A 23549-nucleotide genomic window follows, 5' to 3' on the forward strand; every position below is an offset into this window, starting at 1 on the left:
AATTCCCAGCAACCACATGGTGGCTCACAACCATCTGTAATGAGGTCTGGCGCCCTCTTCTGGCCTGTAGGCATACAGACAGAACATTGTCTAATAAATAAATAAATATTTAAAAAAAAAAAAAAGAACAATGCATAGCTGCAGAGAGGGAACCCGCTGGGGACAGTTAGCATAGGGGAGGGATAAGAAGAGCCAGGGTGCCAGCGAGCCTGGAGACCAGCATGGGCTTTGGCATGCGAATAGGTACCAGAGAGGGCCATTTGTCCCTTGGTAGAGGGGAGCAGGCTTCACTAGTGCCTGAGGAATGCTGGCCTTTATCTAACTAATCCCCAGGATTTGAACCTGACACAGCTATTGGCTTGTCTTCTGTCCACTCTACCCAGAGCTGGCTCTCCTGCAGAAGGAGAGACCGTGACTGTTTGGAAGGCTGGCTCGTAGGTAGTACCAGACATAGTTCCAGAACCAAACCCAAACTCCTTTCTGGCAGACAGGGTTGGTGTCTGAAGTAGAAGTGTAGCCATGGCCCCATGCTGATGCCCCGTGAGAAAGATTGAGAAGTATACTTCTACCCCTCCCTGAGGTGGGCTACAGACTGCCGTCTCGTTTGCATTTTGTCTTGGTTTTTTTCTTTACTTAAGTAGACTTATGTCAGAAGAATAGACTTAGGGACAGAGAACCCTGCAGGCCCCAAATCTTTCCTCTTTGAAAAGCAGGAGGCTCTTTAAGACTTGCATATTCTTTAGCCAAGACTTGAAATTAAAATCCATCTCTAGAACAAAGAGCAGAGGCAGCCTACGTTCCCTTGACCCTGGGAAAGGACAAGTAAGCTTGTCTCACTGTTGGGTCCAAAGGAAACTCCATTTCCCCCAACTCCTGGTGGTTAGACAAAAGTCAGCGTTCCTCAGGAACTTGTGAAGCCTATTCCCCTCTACCGAAGTAGCCAGTTCCCTCACCACTGCAGAAGGAACAAACAGCACACCAAAGTGCATGCTGGTCTCCAGGCTCCCTCAGTATCACAGGTGCCTAGCTCTTCTCACCTCCTCCACGACCATAAACTTCCCCAACTCCTGGGCCTCCCTCACTACAGCTGTTCCTTCTCCTTAGAGCCCTGCTATTTTGGTGATGTGTACTCTTGGTCTCTTTGTCTTCATCTCTTATTCCCTCACTAGCCCCTGCCGCAAACACACACACACACACACACACACACACACACACACACACATCTCTCTCTCTCTCTCCCGCTCTGTCTGCTCCTTTCCTACTTCTGTCATGGCTGGGTCCAGTCTGCTGGCCATGCTCAATCTACTTCTTTCCCTCTCTTCTATGGATTCTTCCAGATGCCTCTCATGGTTCTCTCCCTCATATCTACAATAAAAACCTTCCCCGTATGCATGCCCTGGAGGAGTCATGTCATTGGCCTACATACTCTCCGGTGTGTTTTGCCCTTGTTTCATGGCTTTCTATAAGGCGTAAGATGGTGTTGTGTGGAGAAACTTAGAGACCCCTCACTTGTCTAAATTGTAAGCAAATCCACTTTCCTTGGACGGCTTGTTTCTTAAACCGTTTTAAAATATAAAGAAGTTAGACCCCAGGTTTCTGGACCTGAGTGCCTGAGGGTGACAAGGCAGTTTAGGGGAGCTGGTCTCCCCTGTCCACTGAGTGTGGGGTGCTTTCCCCACTTGCAGCTTGCCTGTCTCTGGCAGACCTACTGCCCCACCAGCTTGCCCCTCTGAGAAAACAGAACTACCCAGAAAAATGGAAGCCTCCAGCCCCAGTGAGGGGAGGTGACTTTGTTCTCTTTTCACCGTGCACCCCATCATGGAGGCCACCCAGCCCTTGTCAGCCCTGTCCTCTGAGAGCCCGTAATTCAGGAGGAGATGATGCCCTGTTAGGGTCGGGCATCTTAACTCAGAGGTGACCTTGGGATTTTTTTCCTTTCCTGTAGACAGAAGTTGCTGTCCCACTTGGTCCCGCAGTCAATCCCAAAGAAACACATAAGTTTATATTAATTATAAGCTTTTTGGTCTATTAGCTCAGGCTTATTATTAACTAGCTCTTATAACTTAAATAACCCACAATTCTTGTCTATGTTTAACCACATGGCTTGGTGCCTTTTCTCAGTAAGGCATTCTTGTTGCTTCCTCTGCATCTGGCTGGTGACTGACTCTGCCTTTCCTCTTCCCAGAATTCTCTTAGTCTGGTCTCCCCACCTATACTTCCTGCCAGGCTACTGGCCAACCAGCATTTCATTAAACTAATATGAGTGACAAATCCTTGCAGTGTATAAGAGCATTATCCCACAGCACAGTACTGAGAATTGAACTCAGGGCCTCACAAATGCTAGCCAGACAAGTGTGCTATCATTGAGCCACACTCAACTCCCTTGGCACACTCATAGGCCTTGGAGACTTTTGGTTCTCTTTTTGCTACCTAGACATTGCTATAAGCAAATTCAGTACTCTCCCAGCCTAAAATGAAACAACCCAGGGGACAGTGCTGAGAGGCTGGCCAGGCCTCAGGGGGCTCTGCAGGAAGTTCTCCCTGTACCCAAGAAGCCAGGAAGGTGGACTGGATTGCTCAGAAGGCCCAGGCTCCTGGCAATCCTGTTGCCTGCAGTGAGGAAGCTTCCAGACCATGAGGTTACAATCACTGAGGAAAATCACATGAGGGTGGGGTGTGGTGGGAAGGAAGGCAATGGTATGTATGCTGGATGGTCCACGCCTGCTGTCCCAGCACGGGCATCTGCCAGCCCAGCGCAGCAGCCGCCTCCTTAAAGCAGGTGAGCCGTGCTCCTCAGCCATCCAAGCCAGTGGAAAATGTGACCACTCCTGTTTTAGTTGGCAGAGCGGGAGCTGGAAAAGGGCTCTGGTGAAACTCCCAGGCTTTAGCACGTTGACCTGGCAATGCCCTTATGTTGTTAGAGGACATTAAAAGCTGTGTGGCAGCAGTGGGGGAAATGAGTGAAAACAGAGCAGACTAACAGTTTAGTGACAGAGCATGTGCCTGTGTGAGTGAGGCCCTGCGGCCCACCCTAGCACTGGAGAAAAGTATTATGATGATGATGATGATGATGATGATGATGATGATGATGATGATGATGATGATGATGATGATGTTGTTGTTGTTCTGGTATTTTCTCTGTGTAGCCCTGGCTTTTCCAGAACACTCGTTCTGTAGACCAGGCTGGCCTCGAACTCAGATCCATCTGCCTCTGCCTCCTGAATGATGGGATTAAAGATGTCCGCCTGGCTAAAAAAAACATTTTTTAGAAGAGTATGTTTGTTTGAGAACCCATAAAATGGAGTCAAAGCCACAGTTAATGAGATCTCAAAAACATCTGCCATGGAACTTTTGCTTGAGACTAAATAAAATAAAACTCCCAACTAATTAGCGGGCTAATTGTCCAACCTCCTTAGGTTTAAGGCTTATAGACACAGGGTTGAACCAATAATCTCATGTGGCTTTTCGGTGCTGGAAGTATTCACTCCCTCTCCGAAGCCATTCAGGGCCCGCCCGCTCACACGTGTGCTCCCAGCCCTCCCCAGCCCCTCTGTGGCGGTGGTCAGATTGAGGCCTGGACAAGGACAGTCTCTTTCCTTAGGGAACAGGGACAGCACTGAGGGCCTGCCTGGCCTCCAGCTGGGCTGGCCCTGGGCCCTGGGGTGCTTCAGCAGAGTACACTTTCAGATCCTAAATTTTCCACCCACCTCTGCTGAACCCAACGCCGTTCCCTTCTTTCTGTCTTCCACGTTTGCCTTCAAAAACACTCCAACCTTCTCTTGCTGGTCAACTCTGATCTGTTTTCCTCAGCTCAGCTCCAAGGCCGTGCTCTGAGAGAAACAAGACATTAGGCCCAATAGAGAGCCACAAAAGCAGAGCCACAGTGGCCCTGAGGGAGAAGAGACTGGCCATCAGCCATCTGTGTGGTCTGAGGAGGCCTCTGCTTGTCCGTCATTGCTCCCTGACAGGCTGACCGGAGTGCAGGAGGGACCAAATGCATCCCTGTCTCCCCAGGAAGGAAAATGGGATTGCAGGGCTGGTTAGGCCGAGAGGAGGCCTCACCTCCCTCTCCTCTGGCCTGACATCTGAGGGTAACAGGAACACGGTTTCCCCACAACCCCTCTGCCCTCATAATTCCCAAGCTAAAGTGTGATGGCCCCAGGAGGAGCTTCCAGGAGCCCATGCCATGACCAAGAACTCTTGCAAGCCTCATGCCCAGTCAGACCCAGGGCCTACTGCCAACACTGGCAGGGCTGGACTCTTGGTTGGCCTTGGCTCTGGAAAGTGCCCCCGAGTATCCAGGCCTGTAACTTGCAAAGAGCAGATCTGCTGAGTCACTATTAGCTTGTACTTTAGGGTGACTTCAGGGAGCATGTCTGAGCACTTGCTGGGTTACAGAGTGCAGACTTCTCTCCAAGAGCAGTTGGCAGCCCAAACCCTGGGACTCGCCGTGAGTACCCATTGGCACCAATACTACTCTCTAGTCTTTCTCCATGCTTTGAATAATCCTCAGTCCTTTAGCCATCCAGACTAGACTGAGAGATAAGCTGTATTGCTTAAGGAGAATTTAAAATCCTTTTCATTCAAAACTTCTGTTGCAATGTGCAAGGTCTGAGAGTTCAGAAGGGGTCTGAAGAAGCTTGCTTGCTGTGAGAGGCACCAGCCACAGCACGGGGACTAGGCACCAACAGAAATGAAGGAGGTGGCAGTTAGCAGCCCCCTCAGAGCTCTGGGACAACAGAGATGGCTGAACACAAGAACTAAACAAAGATGGTCCAACTGTGGGCGGCAGGGAGAGGTGGGTCATCAGCCCACACAGGCCTTCCAGGACACATTAAGAAGTTTTTCTTTGTCTTGTAATCATGGGAAGTTCCTTGAGGGTGTGTGTGTGCGTGCATGCATGCATGTGTGTGCGTGTGTGTGTGTGTGTGTGTGTGTGTGAGAGAGAGAGAGAGAGAGAGAGAGAGAGAGAGAGAGAGAGAGGAGAGAGAGAGAGAGTGTTAAGTGGGGAGGGTCGGTCAGGGGCCTTGCAGGAGTCCTGGGGAGACCCTGTAGGTGCCTGGGCTGGGTGTGATGGCGGAAGTAGACTTGATTGCTGTGCTTTGGAAGAAAAGTTGTGAGGCTTACAGATATGTCAGTGGAATAAGGGAATGCCAGGGAATCTGTGTTTGGGAACCTGGCGGTAGCTGGTAAATAGCAGCATGGGAGTGGAAACCCCAGAAGACGAAAGGCTCAGGGGACAGGATGACAGTTCCGTGCCACTTGTGTTGGAGATTGGGAGACACCTGAGAAAGCAAGCTGGTGGGCAGGTATAAAGATGTGAGACTCACAAGAAGTCTGGAATAAACACACATGCCTCGGCCGTCTCTGCAGTGACAGTGGGGTCACTGCATGGATATAAACGATGTCCCCCTCTCTTACACACCAGTTCTCCAATGGCCTCGTCCCCATCTTCCTACACCTATCTTTACCCTGTCCCCACCTTGCCAACTTTGTCTGCATTGGTTTACATTTTTCACCAGGCTGCTGGCACACATAGGTTTCCAGACCAATCTTTGTCTCACGGATGTCACAGACAGAAGGAAGTCGCACAGCAGTGGCCCGGTCACTCTTGTCACACCTCTTGGGTGTGTTGTACAAGACTCTGACACTGTTGAAATGGATTCCCAGATAAAGCTTTTCAGGGTGTAGAAATGTAGAACTAAAATTTACATTTAATAGAGTAGATAACGTGTGCATTTGTTTAAAAGTTATCTGAATGGTACAAAAGCTAATAAGTACAATATTTAATCTGTGGCATGGATTATGCTGGACAAGCACTCTGCCACCAAGGCAAGGTGCATACCAGCACCTAATATTAAAATATGTATAACCTTAATCCTTCCTGTAAGGACTTGATTGCTCCCCAAATTTCCAATAAATGACCCCTGTCCTCCAGTTACTATGTGTTTTTTTCTTTTAATTTTCTGCACCTAGGTGTTTTGCCTGGGTGTATATCTGTGGGCCTTGTGTGTGCAATGCAGGCAGATGCCAGGGCACCTGGAACTAGAGTTCCAGGCGGATGTGAGCACTGGGAATGGAATCCCCATCATCTGAAAGAGTAGCTGATGCTTCTAACCGCTCAGCCATCCCCCTCCCGTCCTCCCCAACAATGTCGTAACAAATGTATGAGCTGCCTTCTGTTGTTTAAATGCATCTTCTCCAGTACAAGATGGTGCACACCTTTAATCCCAGCACTAGGGAAGCACAGGCAGCTGGATCTCCGTGAATTTGACCAGCCTGGTCTATAAAGCAAGTTCCAGGACAGCCAGGACTGTGTTTCACAGAAAAACCCTGTCTTGAAAAACCGAAACCAAAAAAACAAAAAACCCACAAAAAACACATCTTCTTTACTAGGCAACTCATCATTTTGTGGGGTGAATACCATGGCTACAAGAAAGAAAATACAATTTCCTTTGGCTTTTGTAGCACTAGGCACCAAACCCATCTCCACGTGCCAGGAACTTCTGCCCAGAGCCACACCCCAAGCCCTGCCTTCTTTTAGAAAGGCTTCCTCTCCAACTCTGAGCGCGTGTTTTTCCTCATTGGAACATTGGGTTACAAAACAAATAAAAAGACTACTGGGAGGAAGAAACCTTTGGTACAGATAAATTAGCCCCCAGTTTCAGGTGCTAGTGTGGTGGAAAGGACTTGGGACCTGCGCTTTTGTTTTGTTCCCTCTTCTTTCCCAATATCCCTTAAACCCTGGGGGTTTTGTTGTTGTTGTTTGGTTGGGTTTTTTTGGTTTTTCAAGACAGAGTTTTTGGTTTTTTTTTTTAATTAGGAAATATATGTTTTTCTAAAACAAAAATTCTTACTTAGTTGTAGTTTTGCTGTTTATAGCTTATTCTATCAAATTTCAGCTTAGAATCGTTCATGTTAAAATGATTTTTTAAAATATTTTTTGAGGTATATATTTTTCTCCGCTCCCCTCCCTTCTTCTCCCCTTCCCTTCTACTCTCTCCCATGATCCCCATGCTCCCAATTTACTCAGCAGATATTATCTTTTTCTACTTCCCATGTAGATTAGATCCATATATGTCTTTCTTAGGGTCCTCTTTGTTGTCTAGGCTCTCTGGGATTGTGATATGTAGGCTGGTTTTTCCTTGCTTTATGTCTAAAAGCCACTTATGAGTGAATACATATTATATTTGTCTTTTTGGGTCTGGGTTACCTCATTCAATATGATGTTTTCAAGATCCATCCATTTGCCTGCAAATTTCAAGATGTCATTTTTTTCCTCTGTGTCGTACTCCGTTGTGTAAATGTACCACATTTTCCGTATCCATTCTTCAGAAGAGGGGGCATTTAGGTTGTTTTCAAAACAGGGTTTCTCTCTGTAGCTTTGGTACCTGTCCTGGAACTAGCTTTTGTAGACCAGGCTGACCTCGAACTCTTGCCTGCCTCTGCCTCCCGAGTGCTGGGATTAAAGGTGTGCACCACCACCGCTGGGCTCACCCTGGTGTTTTAAGAGGTTAGAATGTTCTCTACTGCAGCAGAAAGGAACCACACAGAAGACATCACTGTAGCTCTTTGCTACAATGTAGAGACTCAGCAGGCAGCAGTGGGAGTCTTGATGGTGAGAACAGAACTTCTCCAAGCTAATAGCAAAAGCAGGCACCCCATGGACATGACTTACAGAACATGGGTGGTCTCAGGCCTCCATGAGCTGGGATGGGCTTAATCCTGCAGCACAGCTTTGGTGATGGCGCATGCGCAGGACAGTGGGCGCCTCAGGACACGGGGGTCTCCACTATGTACCTCTCACCTTCAGCCTGATTCTGTGCACCTAGGCTGCTGTAGAGCGCTTGGATATGAGGGTTCCCACACAGTGGATTAGGGAAAAGGAAAGGGCGCCCACTTTGGTGGAGCACCTGCTCAGAGCCGTTCAGTCTTCACCAGCAGCCTGATAGGTTGATGATCCCCACACTCTAGATGACAAAGGGTCAAAGGTTTCACAATTTCTCCAGAGCCCCACAGCTGCTGAATGATAGAGCTGCAAACGGAACCAAAACACTAGAAAGCCCTTATTGTACCTCCAAGATTCTCCTGTCCTGTCCCTAACGCCAATGTGTCAACGCTGCTGTTTGGGGTGTCATGGCACAGAAGCCCTGGAGGAAAGCCAGGTGGCATCCTCACTGGATAACCAAGTGTGCTAACATGCATCCCTGACCACAGGCATTGCATGGTCCCTGACATTTAGGGACAATGAAAGAACACATCTTCCCAGAGGACTCAAGGTTAGGTCTGCCCTCTCAGCCACGCTCTTCCAGAAATTGGGTCATCTGAGCCTGACCTCTTGTAGAAGGTCCATGAAAAAGTCAGTGGCTTATCACAGTGAGGTGCCCATAACCACCCGGGCTCATCATGGCGTCTCCCTACAGTGGCCTCCACCACGGTGAATTGCAGCAGTGTTCCTACCCTTCTAGACTACATGCACACCTGCACTCTTCATCCCGTGGACTTCAGTATCCATCAGTGCTTGAAGCCCCTTTTCCAGTCTCCAGAAGAAGCAGGAGCCACGTCTACCCTGCTCTAGATGGTGGGCATCCCAAGTGCTCAGTCTCAGGGGAAGAGGGGTATGCGGGCAAAGATACCCATCGACACTGTGGGCACCATCTCTGATTGGTCAGACTCCAGGCTCTACCCCTTCCAGGATCTACTACCCACTGTCTAGCAGAAGATATTGCTTATTATCCCTTCTGTTGGAGGAGAAATGACTCACCGTCCAGTCCAGGAGACCCCATGGGGGCCACAGTGTCTGGGAGCACGGGTATCAGTGTTCTGAGGTGCCAGGGTTGGTTTGAAAGCTTCAGACTGTCAACGTGTCCTGGGGGAGAGAGCCAGGGAGGGGACGTGCAGCATTCTCTGTGGCAGGAATGCAGTCTTTGGCCATGAATTGAAGCCCTCACAAGCATGTAGCTAGGCACTGCCCTTCTCCAATTCTTATCTTAAATAAGTATTGGGGGACTTTTGTGTTTGTTTCTTTGTTTTTAGAAAAGGTCCATGAATGGTGGGTTCACCTGAACTGTTATTAGTGAATACAGCAAATCCAGCCTGCAGAAGGGCAATGCAAGCTACTTGAGGCTAGTCAGAGGCTCGGATCTGTGTGTGCTATTATTACCTGCTATTAAGTAACAAGTAGTGTTAGTCAGGGGTGAACTGAGACAATGCAGCTGGTCCTGCTTTGTAGTCCGAGGCCCAGGGGCTCCAAAGCACTGGAGCAAAGCATACTACTGTTTTATAAGATTGTCTTAGTTAGGGTTTCTATTGCTGTGAAGAGACACCAAGACCACAGCAACTCTTATAAAGGAAAACATTTCACTGGGGCTGGATTACAGTTCAGAGGTTTAGTCCATTGTCATCATGGTAGGAAGCATGGTGGCGTGAGGGAGACACGGTGCTGGAGACAGAACTGAGAGCCCTACATCTTGATCTGTTAGCAACAGAAAGTGGTCTGAGACACTGGGCTGAGCATACACGAGCCCTCAGAGCCCACCCTCACAGTGACACACTTCCTCCAACAGGACCACAGCTACTCCAACAAAGCCACACCCCCTAATAGTCCCACTGTCTATGGGGGCCATTTTCTTTCAAACGACCACAATAATAGATAATACTAATACTCTTGTCACCTGGATTCTAATGTAAGGGACAGAGCCTTTAAATTGCTCTTTAGATCTGTTGATTTACACACACGCACACACACACACACACACACACACACACACACACACACACGCATGCACCACTCTATTCTTGAGCTTTTTGAAGGACAATACTTTCCAAGACACTCCACCACATGAATGCCTTAAGCCAAAAGCAGTTCTGAAACCTGTAACATCCCACACATTCCTGTACCTCCTTGCCCATTATAAAGCAGAGCTTATAATGAGACCCAACAGGAAGTTGATAATAGCTAATAACTCAATTGCACGTTGACAGCACTGTACTGTGGGACATCCCAGCACCATGGCAGCCAAGTGAAATGGAGTCACTGAAACCATCTCTGTGATAACTGTGGGTGTTCCTATGCAGCTAAAGAACACCTAGTGGATACGTCATGGATACGTTGGACAAAACAGTGGGTGATGTCACCACTTACAGCCTCAGCTTTGGGGTTTTGTTTGTTTGGGGTCTTGGAGGAGGGAGGGGATGTGAAGGGGTGGAAGCACAGCTCACCAGAGTCAGTTCTTCCCTCCGCCACGTGGATCCCGAAGGTCAAGCCAAGGCCACCAGGGTTAGCAGCCAATGCCTTTATTCCACTGCGCCATCTCGCCAGCCCAGCACTCAGTTTTAAACTAAGAATTATTTCTCAAATTTCTATTTACATTCTCAGGCTTCTGTCACCCATGGGTAAACAAAGCCCTGCATAAGGGGTGACAGTTTGGGGCAAGACCATCATGAGTCATCGGAATGCCCTTTTACCTGGATTCTGTTCTCTTGGACTCCGGGTCTCTGTCACTGTGGTTCTGTTTGCTGTCTGAAGTCCAGAGTCATAACCACCCTGCACACACAGCGGATCAGCTGAGTCATTGGGGCTGTGCATGTGTGAAAAGGCAGGGTGTGTAGGGACTCACATTCAGCCCCCCTCACCTGTCCCCCAGCTCTGGGTGCTTGACGAATGGGTCAAGGCACTTGCACTGAGCCCTGGGGAAGAGCAGAGAATGCTGGGATAATTCCACCCAGAAAAGAAAAAGGCAGGCACTTCTGTCCCCAAGGAAAGCAACTAAGGAGTCTTTGTCCTTTTACTGTTGCCTGTCAGGTGGGGGGACTGATCGTCAAGTTCTCTGGGCAGGACAGCCCTCCTTCCTGTTGACTCTTGCAGTTCTCCTGATGACATCATGCGAAATTGGTCTTTTCTCAGTAGTTCTAGGGCAACAGGTGACAGCATTCTGTCTTCTCAAAGAAGAGGACTTTCTGATAAGGGCAGAATCTCTGGAAATGGAAAAAAAAAAAAAGACCATGCAAAGTCCCTGTCTGGCTTCAGAGGGACTCCACTTCAGCTGTCTCTAACCTGTTTAATTTAAGCGGTTCTCACCACCTGACTGACTGGGGATCTGAGGACAGGGGCTGAGGGAGCCTCAGGCTGAGAGACAAGAGCCTTGGTCTGGAGCTGGAATGAGGGAGTGCGTACCAACAGAGAGAGATTCACACAAACACATGCACAGGGAAAGAGAAATACATGCATGACACAGACACAGAGAGAGGTGCACAAATACACACACACACACACACACACTCACACACACACTCACACACAGCACGAACGAGCGAGAAAGAGAGACCGAGATACACGCACATAGAAATTCACACACACACGCAGCATCCTCTCATTAGGATGGGCCAAGCTTGCTCTCCGGCACCCAGGCTCTCAGGAAACAGTCCCACAGAGACTTTGAGCCACACAGACCCTTCCAGTCCAAAGAGGGAGACAAGTGCAAGTAGGAGTCTGTATTTACAGCGCATGGCTTCCACGGATGGCTGTCCTGGGATCTCAGCATCCCGACAACTTCGGCTGAGATCTTCGGCTGAGATCTCTGGCAGCATCTGATGTGGGGTGATGAGGTCTCTGTTCAGGAAGGGATGGCCGTGGCACTAGTTCCCGGGATGGGTGGGTATAAGGGAAGAAACAGCGGTGACTCTGAGACTGAAGGCGGCACTGGGGAGATCAGTAAGGTCACTGCCAGACAGAAGCAGTTTCCATATGAGATTCTGTCCACATCAAGAAACAGGTGCCCCTACGTCAGCCACTTCTGTGGAAGGCTCGTGACTGGCCCTTTGTATGGCCTGGTATCCCTGGAAATGGCATCGGGTGGCCCAGTTCTCAGCTTAAAAGGGCAACTTTCACCAGGTTTATACCTGGCCTCAACACTGATTGAGACCTGACCGTTTGGAATTAGCGGGTGGAGTGCGCACAGGTGTTTTTCTAAAGGGTTTTCCTGCCCTAGGCTGCTGCTCCTCCTCCATCGCTCCAGACCCATCCTGACTATAGTGTGCCCAGGGAAACCTCCTCTGCCCTTTCTCCAAGGATAGGTTCATGTTCGTGTCAGGCAAGGCACTGCACTCGGAAGATGGAAGCTGAGATGCCAGGCCACAGTGCTGGGCTGGGACCTTTCTGTATTGGTTTGCAGATACAAGTTCTTCTTCCTCCTGAGAGAAAAGACAAAAGGCTCAGACTCATGGGCGTGCCAGTACAGCTTGGATTTTCTGAAATGTAATAGTGTGTGCCCACAGAAACCGGAGACGTGGTTACCGAGGGCCCAGGATGCCCTGGGGACGAAAGAAGCCACAGGTTCGGGGTGTAAGCTTTCTCTTTGTTGGGATGACAACAGCTGACATCGGCTGTGCAGTTGCTCGCCCATGCCCATGAGTACACTGCAGACATGTCCGTCCTATTTCATTAAAGCTAGTGAAAACACACTTAGATGACATGTGTAGCCAAAGGCAGGCTTCCTAGCATTGTCCCCCACCAGCTGTGTGCAGTGTCCCAGGACTCTGTCCTGTCACTTTCCCTTGTGCCCCATGAAGAACTCTCCTCCCAGGACCACACATGGGACAGAAGCCCGTCTTTTCACACATCAGGGTGTAGAGAGTTTCTGAATGACCTCAGGGGCAGAAGGCCCCTCGGAAGGCCCAGGCCTCCATACTCAGCCTCCCCAGCCTCCACCCAGAACTGTGCTGAAGCCACCATATATGTGTCCCAGGGATGTGGGCAGTTCTCATTACTTACTGGAGTTATGAGTAAGTTTGTCTCTCTAACATTTTACATAATTAATATTATATTTCTTCAGCACTGTTGGCCTAAATTTGAAAATTACTGACCAGACATGATAAGGCATACCTGTAATCCTGGGTACTAGGAAGCCTGAGAGAAGAAGATGGCTGGGGTTCATGGCCAGCCTCGTACTATAGCCAAACTCCGTTTCAAACATCATTAAAACCAAACAAGAACCAGTGTTTCTCCAAATGTTTCTATTAATTTAGGAATAGCGAAAAACAAGGCAATGAGAATACACAGGTAAGGACTGTAGAGATGGCTCAGCTGTTATGACTAGGCTCACAACCAAAAGTATAAGAGAATACACAGGTCATAGTAAATTTTGCCCATATTAGAAAAGATTGAAACAAAGGGAATTTTTTTAAGGCAAAAATGAGGACTGGCAGTGTAGCTCACCAGTGATAGAGAGAGCCCTTGCCTGCTATACTCGAGACCAGGGATTATAATAATAATAACAATAACAGACAAAATTAAAACAAAGTTGCACGACATCAAATACATTGAAACAGTTGCCTTGGCCACTGTTACTGATAAAGAAAGTGAGTTCATAATGAGGCAGAAGACATTGGCTACACTGTTGTCCTTGCAGAAGTGTTTCTGTGTGGGACTGTGGTGCCCACTGTGCAAGCTTAGGTTATGACAGAGTCCTTATCCACAGCTACTATCAGTCATGTAGAAGAATTATTTTCTCATAAGTGTTTTTTTTGTGGGGATGACACAATAAACCCCATTTTCATCCTGGCGCCCTTCAATTCTCTCACAGAGCAAACATGAATAAGACCAGGAGCAGAGCAAACATGAATAAGACCAGGAGCGGGTCGCATGTGACTTATTTCCTGGTTGTTGTAACAAAATACCTGCTAAGCAACTTATGGGTGGAAGACTTGGTTTGGGCTGTGCTTGTCGATCACAGCAGACAGACATGGTGGCAGGAGCAGGTCGCTGGTCACACTGTGCCATAGTCAGGGAGCAGAGAGAGCTGGGTGCTGGTGCTTAGCTCGCTTTCTCTCTCTGTTCAGCCTGGGGCTCTCGACGTGGAATGGCACCAACCAAATCCAGGGTAGGTCTTCCCGCCTCAGTCCATCTTTCCCGGAAGCACTCTCACAGGCACGCCCAGCAGTTTTCTCCTAGCTTTGGGACAAGCTGACAGTCAAGGTTATCATCACATTGGGGGATGTGCTGGGAAGAGCCTTTTTGGTAGCTAGTCTCTGCAAAGCTAGACGTGAGGTTCTGGCTGGGTCGCTCCTCTTGCTGATGGATCCCATTCAATCTTACAGGAGTCATGTGGCTGGAACTCCTCCTGGCCTCGGTGCTGGGCTTTGTCATCTACTGGTTTGTCTCCCGGGACAAGGAGGAACCTTTACCACTCGGAGATGGCTGGTGGGGCCCAGGGTCAAAGCCCTCAGCCAAAGAAGATGAGAGCATCCGACCTTTCAAGGTGGAAACATCAGACGAGGAGATCAAGGTGAGACACCCTTTCCCAGCCTGGGTAGGAACCAAAGGGGCAGACTGGCTGTGGTTTCCTTAGAACAGAGTGGGGACATGGTTGAAGATGGAACTTAACCATGGAACCTTAAGCCATCTTGAGGTTTTGTCTGTCCATGCTAGCCCCTGAGGGCAGGTACATTTTGCTCCTAAATGGTATTTCCTACTTACTAACCCCATCTCTAGCTACTTTTCCTCTCCCACACAAGACCCAGGAGGGCTCCCCAATGTCACTGTATTCATCAGAGACCAAAGGAAGTTTCCATCCTCCTTCCCTCATGCCCACTTGCAGCTGGTCCAGAGTTTAAGGGAGAAAGTGAGCAGATGCCCGGGATAGATATGGAAGTCACAAGTACAGAGGGAAGTAGTGTTCAGGAAATACAGTCATGTGGAGACCACAGGTCAGCTTTGGGTAGGCGGCCCCTACTGTGTTGACCACTTCTGGGCCCATCATATCATTACACCAAGCCTGTCCATTGTCACTTGTAAACAGAGATTGCTCTTTCATTTCCCAGCTGCCCAGACCTGAATAATCACACAGAAACTGTATTAGTTACAACATTGTTTGGCCAATGACTCGGGCATATTTCTAGTTAGCTCTTACATCTTGAATTAACCCATTTCTATTAACCTGTGTATTGCCACAAGGCTGTGGCTTACCGGAAAGTTTCCAGGTCCTTCTCCTTTGGCAGCTACATAGTATCTCCTTGACTTCACCTACTTTCTATATATTTCTGTTGGATTTTCTGCCTGGTTTTGCTCTGCTACATTATTGGCCAAAACAGCCTTATTCATTAACCAGTGGCAAGAAAACCTAGTCACAGCATACAGAGGGAAATCCACATCAATCACTTGTTGCTCTCAGAGGTGGGCCCTGAGAATGGTCCAGCAGTGGGTCCCGGGTGATGGATTCTAAGTCTAAGGATCCTGGCCTTTCCACGTAGAGATGGAGTCAGAAAGGAGGGGCCAGTGGGTGGGGGGAGGAGCCAGACTCAAGTGGGGTCCCAAAGAGGCACACCTTACAAAGCGCATCCTTTGCTTCCTCGTGCAGTCCTTACGCAGCTACTGTGACAGGTGCCCCACTGGGTGCCTGGAGAACAGAGACCTCTCCCTCACACAGCTCAGCATTTAGCATCCATCTGCGAAAAGGGAGTATCCAATGATAGACTGACCCACACATCCGTAGAGATTAATGTCATCAGCTCTAGCAAAAGGTCACAAAAGGTCCCAGGAGGAAGGGATTGAGACCGGGAACTGGACTGAAGCCAAGAGCAAGTGGCTGAGGTTCCTGTGCGGGGCATGCTGGGCCCTTGCTTCTGAGGGTGGAAGCTGAGCTCTGAGGATCCTCCTGAATGGAGCCAAGACGTGGAAGGAGTCTAGGTTTCCAAACCTGTTTGGGGGAGGCGAGGGACATGAAAACTGCTGGGAATAATGACACCTGAGCCACTCCATGGGGCACCAGGCGTGTCCCTCCGCTGGAATGCTGAACTTTGAACTGAATCCGCTGTATTTGGATCCTGTGTCCTTTTTATCTGAGTTAGGGTTATTTGATACTGTGCAGCAAGGACCGGCATACCATGGCTCAAGGCCAGGTGTAGCATACCACTTGTATTTTAACTGCCTGGTGAGTAAACTTCGGTGTCTTTAAAGGAGCATGGGGGGGGAAAAAAAGAAAAGTAATAATTAAAGTCATGCAATGATTGTCTGGCGTTTGGGCTTCAGTCCTGTGTGTAAGTTTGACTAGAGCATGACTTCGCTGCTCATGCGGGGGGTCATCTGTGACCACGGCCTCACTGCTCATGTGGGAGACCATCTGTGGCCACGGCCTCACCGCTCATGTGGGAGACCATCTGTGGCCACGGCCTCACCGCTCATGTGGGAGACCATCTGTGGCCACGGCCTCCCTGCTCATGCGGGGACCATCTGTGACTGGTTCTTCACTTCAGGGAAAGAGTAGAGAGCTTGCATCTTGCCTAAAAACTTGATATGTGACTCCCTGCAAAGTATTCCAGTTCCAGACCTATACATGGCTTGGTGTGTTAAGAGTGAGTATTGTTGACACACCTAAGGAATGAGAAGATGCCTAGAAGGGAGCTGGAAGGGAGAACGGATCAAGTGTGGTCTGAGCAGTCTTCCAGTCTCTCCCTGCACCTCCCATCCCACCAATACACGAAAGGGAATTTTAAGTCCACAGGGAGAACCCATAAGCCTCTCAGGGATCCAGTGACACCCATGGGTCCTGTGTGGCCCCTCCATAGTGTCCATCTGTGGCCACGGGGTTCACTCTGAGTTGTGGACACAGCTCTCTCCTGCCTCTGCCCACCCACCCTGGCTTCTTCACTGCAGGACTTACACCACAGGATCGATAGGTTCCGGGCATCCCCACCTTTGGAGGGCAGTCGCTTCCACTATGGCTTCAACGCCAACTACCTGAAGAAAGTGGTGTCCTACTGGAGGAATGAGTTTGACTGGAGGAAGCAGGTGGAGATCCTCAACCAGTACCCTCACTTCAAGACCAAGATTGAAGGTGAGTTTGCAGAAGCCCAGCCGGGCCTATGGGTGTGTGAGTCACAGGGGCAGCCTTCCTGTGTGAGATGAGTGACCCAACATCAACCATACTGCAGTACCCCAGGATGCAGGAAGATCAGTGACCCCAAGTCAATCATGCTGCCGTACCCTGGAATCCAGTGGAAGGTCACAAATATGTGTGGTTCACCATCTTGCCAGGATGTACAAATAATGCCAAGAATCAACAAACCATCAGTGTGTAGCACTAGACTTGATGGCAGATCAATGATTTTGCAAGCAGAGACCTGTAAAGCCCAGTTAGGAATCTAGAGGTCCTTGTGCGGTGTCGGTAAAGGAAGCCTTGGGTCTGAGCATGGCCTGAATCAGCTCAGCCCCTGCTGGAGTTTTGAGCTAGGCGATCCGTTGGGGTGCTCAACAGTCAGCCTGTGATAAACTGTCCTGTCCAACTATAGCCCTCAACCTCATGACCAAGTCCCTCCTCACGCTGTCCCTAAGATTAGTCCTGAAATAAAGAGTTAGCACAAAGTTAACTCTTTATTTCCAGGAAGGCTGACCCCAGGGTCATTTTATCTGAATTAATAGACCCTTAATAGAAAGCAAAAATTTGCCAACACTTGATTAAGCAGGGACTCTTTAGTAAAATTAAATCATGCTGTTAAGTTTTTAACCCATTTATTTTTATTGTGGTAAAATGCCTGTAACATAAAATTTGCCGACCTTGGTGATCTTGAAGTTCACAGTTCAGTAGCTCCGTGGCAAGAAGTGTGTTGTCCCATGGCATGAAGATGATTCATTGTTAGGCAGGCTGTTTCCAGAAGATTTCCACCATCCCAAGCTGACACCTTTGGCTGTTGTGAATAATGCTCACCTCCTGAAGACACTGCTTATGGCCAGACACAGTGCTGCATGCCTGTAATCCCAGCGCTTTGGAGGTACAGGCAGGAGGATAAGTGTTCTAGATCAAAGTAGGCCATCCACATAAGACCCTGTTTCAAAACACAAAAGAAAGCAAAGAGACTCTTCAACTGTTTGGGCTGCCACCTAGAAATGGCAATGCTGAATCAGATAGAAACTCTATACTCAATTTTTGAGAAATCACCATCAGCAACAGGACATTTTATGTGCCCTCCAGAGTGCAGAGGTGTTCCAGTTTCTCCATTTCTCCATATCCTCCCCCAAGGCTTGTTAATTCCTGGAATTTGTGACACTAGCCATGCTACAGGGTATAGATTGATATTGTGTGTGCATGTGTATATATATATATATATGTGTGTGTGTGTGTGTGTGTACATATATTGTCATTTTGTTTGTTTGTGGTGATGCAGACTTATTATTCACTGTGATTAATGGTATCAAGCATCTTTTCTTTGCATATTAGTCATTTTTAGATCTTTGGAGAAATTTGTGTTCAAATCCTTTGTCCATTGTTTTAGGATGCTGTTTCGCTGTATGGTCCAGGATGGTCTGAATTTGGGAGCATAAATAAATGACTCTCCTGCCTCAGCCTCCCAAATATCTGGGACTATAGGTGGAGTCTGGAGTTACTCTGTGGTCAAGTTTCACTCTTCACGTGTGCTGCTAGGCTGTTCTCTGTTGTAAGAAGGCCGCTTGTTGGTTTCTGGCCACTTAGCCCTGAAATAATCACACAGGAACTGTATTAATTAAATCACTGCTTGGCCCATTAGCTTTAGCTTCTTAATGGCTAACTCTTACATATTAATTCAACCCATTTCTATTAATCTGTGTATCGCCACATGGCTGTGGCTTACCAGCTAAAGTTCTGGCGCCATGTCTCCGGCAGGGCTACACAGCTTCTCTTTGACTCCGCCTCCTTCTTCCCAGTATTCAGTTTAGTCTTCCCCACCTAGCTCTGTTCTACCCTATCCGGCCATGCCAATTTTCTTTATTAATTAACCAATCATATCCAAAGCATACAGAGGGGAATCCCCCATCAGTTCTCCAGAACCTGGCATCTCCGGCCATGACTTTGTCAAGAGCATCCAAGCCACTCTCCCAAAGCCATCTGTTCAGACTGACGTACCAGTCCCCACAGGCTGTCATTTAAAGCCAATGGCACTGCTTCTTGAGCTCAGACATGGATCTCTCTGCCGTCTCAACTTTTCTGTGTCCATGCAGCTGATATGAACTGGGTATTTCTCTATCCCAGCCTGGGATGGGCGCTTAGACAGGACAGGGTTCTTCCAGTCTTATGGATCATGGTTAGGGGCATACAGAGAGAAGGCCCCGAAGCTGCTTCCTACAGTTGTGAGTAAGGCTTCTTGGAAGAAGGATCCACTGCACCGAGGTAAATAGGATCTGGCCAAGAGTGAGGGACAGGTGAGCCAAGGCTGGAGAATAAGAGAGTGCAGGGCAGGAGGTGCCAAGGGCTGTTTCCTTTCTGGAGACAAACTTAGGAACACAGCTTTACCCCAGTGACCTCTGGACGCCCCAGTCTCTGTGTCACAACACAAAGCTTCCTCCATGTGCGAGTGCTCCAAGAAGGCAGTTCCAGCCTGGAGTTCACCCCTAAGCAGTTGTGTGTGCTTTCCCAGGCCTGGTCCTGACAGGATGGGGTCTGCCTGCTGAGCTTGGAATCCTGGTGCTCTGGTGGCCTTGTGGGCGATCTGTCACTTCAGTCCTCATACCCCGCAGTTCTTCCCTTCCGCTCCATCCTGGACCCCACAGCCCCTCACCCTGCTTTCTGCATCCTCCTGCCTGGAATGGGGTCCAGTGGCAGTCTGTGCAAGACACTGGGCTCTATATCTAATACTAATAGGAATTAATAATGATGATAATAACTTTGACTTTCTGTGATGTAACTGTTACAAGGGACCACAGATAAAGGCGAGTATTCCTGTCAATGAGTTCCTAGTCTAGATCCAAATTCTGCTCTTTTTACATAACCTTCTCAGGAGAGCCCATGTGAATGTGTGGTTTTTTTTTTTCCCTAGTTTTGAAATCAGATGATGTGGTACAAATTTTGAATTAAAAATAACCTCATACCATGCAGCGTAGTCCAGAAACCATAAAAAAATACCCACTAAAATAAAAAAGATGCCCACTAAAGTAAATATGAAGATGGCAGTAAGTTTAGCAGCAGAGAAGGACCCTGGAAGGTACTGTAAGTGGGGAAAACAGGGTTCTAAAATAGAACAAGCCCAGCTTTTTAGTTTTGTTAAAAGGAAATATGTTCTAGAAGTGTTTCTTGTGCATGAGCACTGTGCTAAAGGAAAGGAAGCAGTCCTTTAGAACACAAGTCAGGTCTCAAATCAGCATCCTTCTTCATCTGAGAATAAGGTCGGATTAAAGCCGAGAAACCCTGAATTGCACAGCACTGAATTACATACCAACATCACACAGCTTTGAAAGGGAGAAAACGAAGCTGGTGTCATCATCCCTTATCCTAGCACTCGGAAGGCAGAGGCTGGAGGATCAAAAGTTGAGGCTCAACCTGGGTCAGAGATAGCAGTTTCAAAGGGAAAAAAAATTCTGCAGTGTGACGCCATGGGCAGATAAACCTTAGGGAGAATATTTATTATATTGTCCGGGGTGACAGGTGTCTTTCACAAAAGGGTGCATTCTTCACGATTCCACCTAAGTGAGGTATCTGAAACAGGAACTGACAGAGGCGGACTAACTGGGCTGGGGAGATGCTAAGATGCCTAGACTGTTGTGGAAAAAGCAGATGAATAAGTTCCAGCTCCCACCCCGCCTTTTACAGCCATGGTGACTGGGGCTGCAGGAGAGGGGTGTGGCTCAATGGCCGGCCATTTGCCTAGAACACGCAGTGCCTGGGATCAAGGCCCCACAGTACAATGTGAATGGATAAAGTCTTTAAAGAACAATTTTGAGAACTTCCCAGTCTAGTGCTGGGACTGGAGAGCCGGGCTCAGCAGCTAAGAGCACTTCCCACTCTTGCAGAGAATTAGGGTCCCCAGGTCCCAGGACATCAAGTGCCCTCTTTTGACCTCATCAAGCACCAGGCATTTATGTGGTATAGAGACGTACGTTCAGACAAAACACTCCTAGCCTTGCAATAGGATAGGGTCTTTAAAAAGTTTAGTTTTATAATTGGGAAATTATAATTGATAAGAAATGCTTCAGCCAATACATGTAGAAAATGTATATATTTTAAATCTGTTCATAATAGAAAAATTAAATACATTTACCACAAAGAATAAAACTAAAATCCTCAGCTGTCCCACTCCTACATGATTACTCTGTACAACTTTGGCGCTTGTCCCTGAGAACTTCAAATCTCTGCATACAGAGTTATATAAAGTCTTTGGCCCCCGAGGGTCTAGTTTATGGTTTTTCTCCTTTACTATGATGTGAAGTCAATATACATTCTGTAGAAACCACAAGTTGGTCCTTTTCCCGAGCTAGTGACAGTCTGTCTAGGCACAACTCTCACACGGCCCATTACCACAGAGGAAACAAGCTATTCTGCAGGGAACCAAGGAGGCTGAGCTTTCGTGTTTGACAAGTTAGGTACATTAAGTGTGTGTGTGTGTGTGTGTGTGTGTGTGTGTGTGCATCTATGTGTGTGCGTATGTGTGTATGCATGTATGTTCGTCTGTGTGTGTTTGTGTACATGTGCATGCATCTATGTGTGTATATGTGTGTGAGTGCGCTCACACTGAACACAAGGCCTCATGTATACTAGGCAAGTGATCTGCCACTGATGAAGGCATTTTTTTTTTTTGTTTTGTTTTTTGAGACAGGGTTTCTCTGTGGCTTTGGAGCCTGTCCTGGAACTAGCTCTGTAGACCAGGCTGGTCTCGAACTCACAGAGATCCGCCTGCCTCTGCCTCCCGAGTGCTGGGATTAAAGGCGTGCGCCACCATCGATGAAGGCATTTTTGACTTCCAAAATTTTCAGCTTCTGGCAGGTTCTTGAGAATATAAGCTACATAATGGCTGTTGCACTCATGAGCAAGTAGGTCAGGCTAGTTGATAACCCCAGCGTGGCATTCCCCTAGATGAGAAGCTGTTGGTGGTTGGTGGGGAAGTCATTTTTCTTCGGGGTTGTAGCTGATGGCAGGTTGGACTCAGGGAGTTAGAAAAGAAGACAAGAATATGAGAGGAGAGACCTGGGGAGTGGGTAATATCACGAATCACTTACATATAGACATGCATCTATAATATATGAAATTGTTGAAAAGTAATAGAAATATTTCCATTTTTAAAAGAAATGTAAAATACATATAACCCTATGTATGTGAATATACTACGCATAAGGCTGTCTGCGAAACTGGGCTACCCCATGGTCAGGACATGGTCATTTAATTCCATGACTATGAGCTCTTCTGTACATTACGTGAGCACACGGACGACAGTCACTTCTCACGACTGTACTGCAGAGCTCTGTCGAATGCAACCCGCTGTCGCTGGGTATATGGCCCTCTCCCACCCTGCTGTGTTCTCAGTGAACAAGTGTTTATGGAGCCTGCTGTAAGCCAGGCTCTGTCCTGGGCTGTGGAATCCTGGAAGTGCCTTCCAGACCACCTCTGGCCTCCAGAGAGCACACTCTGATGTGACTGGGAGGTCAGCGAGAACATGCACATAGCCAGAGCTCACTGTAAGCACCCAACAGTGAGACTTGTTATTACTGTCATCAGAACCTTAGGGACACCAAGGACACACTGTTTACTTTCTCCAGGAATGGCACACAGGGAAACAAGACCCCCAGGACCTCAGCCTCCACTGCAGCAGGCCCCTCCTTCCCTCACCCCAACTGTGCTCTGTCCCCAGGGCTGGACATCCACTTCATCCACGTGAAGCCTCCCCAGCTGCCCTCAGGCCGCACCCCAAAACCCTTGCTGATGGTGCACGGCTGGCCCGGCTCCTTCTATGAGTTTTACAAGATCATCCCACTGCTGACTGACCCCAAGGCCCATGGCCTGAGTGACGAGCACGTGTTTGAAGTCATCTGCCCCTCCATTCCTGGCTATGGCTTCTCAGAGGCATCTAGCAAGAAAGGTACAGGATGCTGGAGGGTGGCACATTCCAGACTGGTCTGTTCCCCGGAACCTTGTGCTGTGTAGCTCACAGACTTCAGTGCCTGCAGTGCCCCAAGGGTGGCAGAACCAGGCACACTGCCCTGTGGTCTGCATCTTCCTCAGGGCTCCAAGACTCCTTCCTTCTGGTCTCCTCTGAACCTCTTTGTGCTTAGCTGGGGAAAGAAAGGTCTGGAGAATTTCACAGGCACCTGCGCACTAGCCATGACTCCCTGAGTAATACTCACCGTACTGGTCAGTTGTGTGCTGTTTGCGCTCACGGTGAAGCTGGCTCTGGAAGCAAAGATGCTGACACCCCTAGCCTGACCCCCTCTTTCAGACTCAAGCATGTTTATCTCAAAGTGTCCTTCAGGGCATCCAGTCCTGGGCCCCCTGACTCTAATGGGAAGAAAGAAAACCAGCAAGCAGCTCAGAGTGTTAAGAGCGTTGCATCCTGGAGGGCGGCTAGAAGGCAGAGTTTGGGTGCTGCTGTGTGTGTCCCATCTCATAAAAATGCCCATAGTGGGAAGCTCGTCCATGGAGAGAAAACTCTCCATGGGGATTCTAGCTGATGCCTCAAGTTCCCTCTTGATGTCTGCGGCATGTTGGGAAGGTCTCCTTATTGCTTGCTTCCTCGGGCAGGCGCCTCCGCTCATCTTTACAGCCTGTTGGAAACTTCTGATTGGATGATTGCTGTTTGTCAGCTGCCACTATTGC

The 23549-nt window shown here is 48.5% G+C and overlaps 1 protein-coding gene across 1 annotated transcript in view; it reads left to right on the top strand.

The window, feature by feature from the left end:
* Window positions 1-22880, top strand: part of LOC106143820 (epoxide hydrolase 1-like) — a 26846-nt gene extending 3966 nt beyond the window's left edge. Inside the window, exons 2-4 of the mRNA XM_026779993.1 lie at window positions 14098-14285; window positions 16652-16832; window positions 22588-22880. Of these exons, the coding sequence (XP_026635794.1) occupies window positions 14103-14285; window positions 16652-16832; window positions 22588-22880 (657 nt within the window). The 5' untranslated portion in view covers window positions 14098-14102. The remainder of the gene's footprint in view (window positions 1-14097; window positions 14286-16651; window positions 16833-22587) is intronic.
* The last annotated feature ends 669 nt before the right edge of the window (window positions 22881-23549 follow it).

The sequence above is a fragment of the Microtus ochrogaster genome, chromosome 6, assembly GCF_000317375.1.
Source record: "Microtus ochrogaster isolate Prairie Vole_2 chromosome 6, MicOch1.0, whole genome shotgun sequence".
NCBI classification, from domain to species: domain Eukaryota; kingdom Metazoa; phylum Chordata; class Mammalia; order Rodentia; family Cricetidae; genus Microtus; species Microtus ochrogaster.